The sequence below is a fragment of the Hypomesus transpacificus genome, chromosome 9 (assembly GCF_021917145.1).
Source record: "Hypomesus transpacificus isolate Combined female chromosome 9, fHypTra1, whole genome shotgun sequence".
Lineage (NCBI taxonomy): Eukaryota > Metazoa > Chordata > Actinopteri > Osmeriformes > Osmeridae > Hypomesus > Hypomesus transpacificus.
In genome coordinates, this window is record NC_061068.1 from 7197549 (window position 1) to 7203313 (window position 5765).

General features: G+C 40.5%; 1 protein-coding gene across 1 annotated transcript; it reads left to right on the forward strand.

Moving 5' to 3' along the window:
* The first annotated feature begins 534 nt into the window (after positions 1-534).
* mdfic2 (MyoD family inhibitor domain containing 2) lies at positions 535-3987 on the forward strand. The gene is made up of 3 exons (XM_047026622.1): positions 535-550; positions 2211-2450; positions 3737-3987. The coding sequence occupies exons 1-3, from the start codon at positions 535-537 to the stop codon at positions 3985-3987; spliced, it is 507 nt and encodes a 168-aa protein (XP_046882578.1).
* Positions 3988-5765: the final 1778 nt, after the last annotated feature.

Here is a 5765-nt window from a genome sequence, read left to right on the forward strand (position 1 = left end):
CATTAAAAAAAGCTCTTATGGGTGCCATATCAGCCACTACGACTTTTCTGTAAGCCCAGGCCTCGGCATATCTCATGGTTAAAACATTTACGTCGAAGCCTAATGAATCAAGTCATGTCATTGCAGCATTATGTGATTGATTTGGATTGATGATAGGTTGTTTCAATGAACATTAACAATCACACAGAGGAAAACTATAATCAAAAGCAGGTGTGTGTTTGTGTGTAGGCCTATAAAGGAATTCATCCTTTCAAGCTTCTCCTCATTGCATCATTTTTGTGCAAGGTATAATTGGAGCTATATAGATAAATACTTTCACATCTTATTTTTTGAATTAGCTTCCCCTTTCTAAACCTATGCAACGCAGCAGGGCTTTCTTTTAAAATGCAACCCAATGCTGATTCTAATTAGTGTTTGGTAGTACCTCAGAGACATTTTAATGCAGATAGAATTTAATACATCATAGCTTGAATATGGCGTGCGAAACATTTTTATCAAGAACATAAACTCACCTTACACTGCATGGTCTGTAGTATGACTCCTGAGACAGGTAAAGTCAAACTGTGGGCTACTCCAAAAACTGTCATTGTCATAGCTTTAGCCATATCAGTTTTAAATGATCGGAACCTGCCTTCGGTTCATAAAAACTTGGCAGGAAAGTTTGTAAAACTCTCAACATAACGGAAATGGTCTTCACAAAGAGTATAATAAATGTAGGATATTGCTAGCATCATCAGAACAACAGGGTGGGTCGGGCAGCAGGCCAGATGAAACATATCTTGAGACCTGAGATAGCTTGCGCACGAGGCAATAATTACTTTGGCGACCGGAGAATTGGTCCACGATTGTCCAGGATTACACTGACAAATACAGGTGCGTTGGATATTAAACCATTCACAAAACAATTGTTTTGGGTTAACTTCAGACACCTGCGTTTCTTTCTTATCTCGAAAAAGAGTAGAAAAACTACTAGTCATTGTGATAGTGACAATGCATATTTGGATAACTTCGTTGTGTCTTTCAAATGTTTGAACCGTTGGAAAATAGCAGTCAACACTTCTTTGCGTGTAAGTGCGCACACATGCGTGCGTGACCAAAGCTATTCAAATCTTTGGTTTCAAAATATAATTTTTTCTTTTAGATCTATGTAATATAGGTGTGTTGGTAACTGAGTATCCTAAACCAATGCTGTTGTTATGAATGTACTCTATTATTGATGTATGCTGCAGCAGATCAAATGGAAGATCAAAATCCAAAAAGAAATGAGGAAAGAGGAAAACAAATTGAACAGAAGGGAGAGGAGAGATGTTGTCTGGTTAGAGAAGGTACGTTTTCTGTCTGGATTGAGCAGTTGTCGGTTTAGAAAATGTGTAAATAAATGTACCAGAGAAAGGGTACACTTTGTTATTTCTAATCAGTGAGTGAGGCAGTGTAGTATTGAAGAAAATAAATGAAAAATGTATCATGCCTGCAAGCCTTATTTCTCAATCAGGTAATGGTCACAGGCACCTTCCAGCAGCATTTGTTACCTAATTAATAACATATAGTTTGCACTCTGTTTTCCAGACACTGTGTATGGTAGAACTGATTCTAAAGCTACAGTACAGTATACAACTCCAAGGCATTGTTGTAAAGCTTACATACCACCAGTTATAGATTGACGTTTTTATGTTACCAGCAACTCCATATGCTCTAAAACTATGTAGCGAATTGTATTAGCTCCCACCATCAGAGTGATGTACCACACCCATGCATACTCAAGACTCATCACTCATTTGTGTTTTGATTTCCTCAAAGACAGGTTGGGTTGGCTCTGCCATCAAATAATCAACCAAAATGGAGTGAAGCTTACTTGAGTGTTAGCACTGCCTGATAACCACAGTAGTTCCTGAAATAGCTGTAGAGTTCTGCTTACATTAGTGTGTACATTTATGCTCATGCTAATGGCCGCCATAGAAATTACAACCAAGCCCAGCTGTTATCCAGAAGCACTAGACAGTTGTCAGTTTTAACACAAGAGGTCACTTCATCTGAGTTTTCAATCAATAATTTCCCTCTGCCTAATAGCCTTGCCACTGAATAACTTCTTAAATATCCTCATGAACTAAATCATCTTGATCAATGGAATAAGTGATGTGATAATGGTAGACATTTATTCATTCAATTTTAAATACTAACTCAAACAATCCCCCCAAAAAATCTGCCCCCAGAGGGAAATCCTTCCCTCACAGAGGGAGTTCAGACGGAGGCTCCAGGCAGTGTGCGGATAATCGGCGTCATTCATGACTGTGAACCTGGGAAGGCCAACACAGATGAAGAGCCCAATGAATCTCACCAGCCGCGGGAGTGTGACATCCCTTCATCTTCTCTGTTCACCATGCCAAAGTACAGCAGGAAGTCCACCTCCTCATCCTCAGAATCTCTCTCCGCCCATCAGATCGACACGGGCAGTGAGTGACATTATTCACCAGAGTCTGATGCACTTGCACTAGTCAGATATTCAGTAACCTACATGTGTACACTCCACAGAATGGAACAGGATCATTCCAGTAGCAAGTATTTTATAGCCAGTGAGTGTAGTGTTTCTGTGTAGGAATGTGCAGAACCTTAAACATTCATGAAATTAATCTTGAAATTGCACTTTCATCAATAAAACAGATATTCAATTCATTTGTAGTTTAATTGTACCATACAGACAGTCATTCTCAAGGCCCTCAGAGGTTTTTTTGAAGAATTGAAACTATGACATATTGCGAGGTTTATACCGCACTTCACTTTGCTCTACCATGTTTAAATGCATTTTTCAATGATTAATTATTAAAATCTTTGAATAATTCAGACACAGAATTTACAGAAAAAAAACTAGCTGGTCACAACAGTAAAAAACACTTTCACTGAATGAAGGAACATAATTGATTACATATGTACTTATGTACTTAAATTATTAACAGCATTGATCAGCAAAACAACAGTACTGATTACATAAAGCAGTCCTTTCCAAATATGTTCCAAACTAGACTTACATAGTTAGCAACATGTTTGAATGGTGTTGTTTAAAACATCCTCCCAGCACTGTATCCTTGTGCAAAGTGATGTACAAACTGTACTGAGACTCTCCTCCATAAACATTTCCCAGCAGCCCCTGCAGACAGTACTCTTGTCTGTTCATGGTCATCATTATAACCCAGTGATCTCATGCTTGATGTCACCCATGAGGGACTCGATTTTGCAAAGGGTGTTGGGAAGGCACACTGCACATTGTTTTGTAACCGTACAGTGCACTGTGGAAATGTTCCTCATGAGACAGCTATATCGAAGAGACTGTTGGTAATTGATTATGTCTCCACACAGCTTTCTCCATTGTCCAACTGTGAGGCAGAGAGAGGTGATTTCTTTAATTATGCATGTGTACAAGATGGCTTAGGGAGGAAGAGGAAGCTTTTAAAAGTTACAAACAACAAGTCCAGTACCATACTTTTAGGATCACCAACAATCTATTTTTCAAGTGGAAAGACCGTACAGATAAGACATTAAAAGCATTGAACTTGAAACACCTTCAAACCATCGACTTTAAAATGGGTCACAGTAATCGATTGAGAGTACCCCCGCTTAAATACATTCTGAATTTCACTTAGGTTATTTTTTGTAGCACAGGAACTGCAATTGCCACAACTGAGAGTATTAGTTTGATCCAGGTCACGTATACAAAGTGTCAATTTTGTTTCCTATTTTACAGTTGACTGTGCAGGTATCATCCTGAAGTGCCTCTTCTGCAGATTCTATGACTTGTTCCTCATGCTGCCAGCCTCATGTGAGAGAGTCACCTACAGCTGCTGCCCCGCCTACCAACAGTTCATCATCACAGTGGATAACACACCTAGCGATAACTGGAACTGTGACTTTGACTGTGGTATATGTGATGCCTGTCACGACACAGGGGAGTGTCTGGAGCTTGCTATGGAGATGTCTGAGATATGCTACCACTAATGTACAACATACAACAAGAGACCTGGCCGGCCTTACTTGACACTGGCCTGCTGTATCATTACGGCAGGATGGCCAGACCAGCTGTATGTTGAGTTATATGGAATGGCTCACAGTTTTCTGCTAACAAGGGGACATAGTCCAATGCCCCTGTGGGGATTGCAGGGCTCATGGTTCCCAGAACTGAGGGTCGATGGCTGTTTTTTGAAGTCAAGACTGAGGGGGCAACCTTGACCCCTACCGTTTGGTGTTTTTATACAGTTCACAAAAATGTTGATCACGCCAGATGATTACCAGAAAGATTTGCCTTGTGTCTAGCTGACTATATGCTATATAATGTGCCTAACTTCATGATCTGTTGCATGTGTACTCTATGATAGAACATCAAAATGGTAAAGGAATCCTACTGTATATAGAGCACAATAGTCAAAACACCCTCTGAGGAGATGGAATCTGTCACTGAGGCGTTGTTACATACTGTATGCCTGTACACAAGCTGACTGGCTCCAGCCCAATTACACTGAAACACAGAAATCATCTTGAAGCGAGTTCCCTATTCTGCGTGCCTATTTCAGTTCAAGAGCTATTGTGATCACAGAAGCAGTTGGAGATTTCAGTTGTAGGACACTTGTCCTTGTGCTCTCATCGACCTCCGTTTTCTCGTAGCGAAGACGGTCCTCTCAAGTGTCGTTGGACTGTTTGGATCACTTCAGTCTCAAATGGTCCTTGTCACATAATAGGAAATAGGACACAAGAGTATGGTCGGAATGCCACTTTGTGAAAGAGTACACAGCATAACATGAAGTCATACATCATCTGTTTTCCTGGGAGGTCAGGCTGAGAGGGGACGTGGACACCAGGCAGACCAAGTGTTATTGTATTATCTCCACTAGCTAAACATTTATTTTCTGCTATCAGATGTGGAGACTAACAGAGTCATCTTGCTGTACAAACAAGATGAGTGTTACACCCCAGTTATCGAAGACTCTGGGATCTGCTGTTGTTTTCAGCTGCTTCCTGGAAGCTTCCAGAAAGAGTAATTTTTCTATGTGAGAAGGGACATAGCTCTTGCTATAGCTCTATAATGTTGTTTTGTTTAAATGAGTCACAGGATTGAACCATAGTATTACAGTATCGGAGTAGTTTTGTAATGGTAATACTCATGTTGCTAAAGCTGCCAGACAGCAGTACAGACACCTGAGGATAGTAGATATTAAGCATGCTGTGCAAAGTTGCATGTTTCAGGTCATATCTACAGGCAACACCGCTTGTGACCAATTAGCTTATTACCTGCAGAGGCACAATTACAAAGCTGACTGCTCTAGCTAATACTGCACCATAAAATCTATTGGAGGTCCTTTGTGGTTTTTCGAACATAAAGCGTGTCTGCCTAAACAGATGCTTGCTCTGAACGGAAAACATCTGCATGTCTTAAACTCGCTGGAACTCTTTCAAATTACCTGGTAGCTTTGGGAGTCGTGTGTGCTTCAGGAACTGTGATGATTTTGAATAACATCCAAATGGGCTGTCCTTTACTGCCCAGGTTTAGAAGCTGTCCAACCCCAGTCCAGCCGGGACAAACAAGGTCAAGTGGTTTGCATTGCCTCATTGCACATCCATGTTCACCAAAATAGTCAGAGGATTTGGTTGAGTCATCACTGTAGCTTTTCAGCACTGGTGTTAGTAGTACTGGCTATTTAGGCTACTGTGCATTTATCAGACATATCTCAATGCATGTCTGTGTATCTTTTTTTCCTAATGATGTTTAGTGATGCTAGACA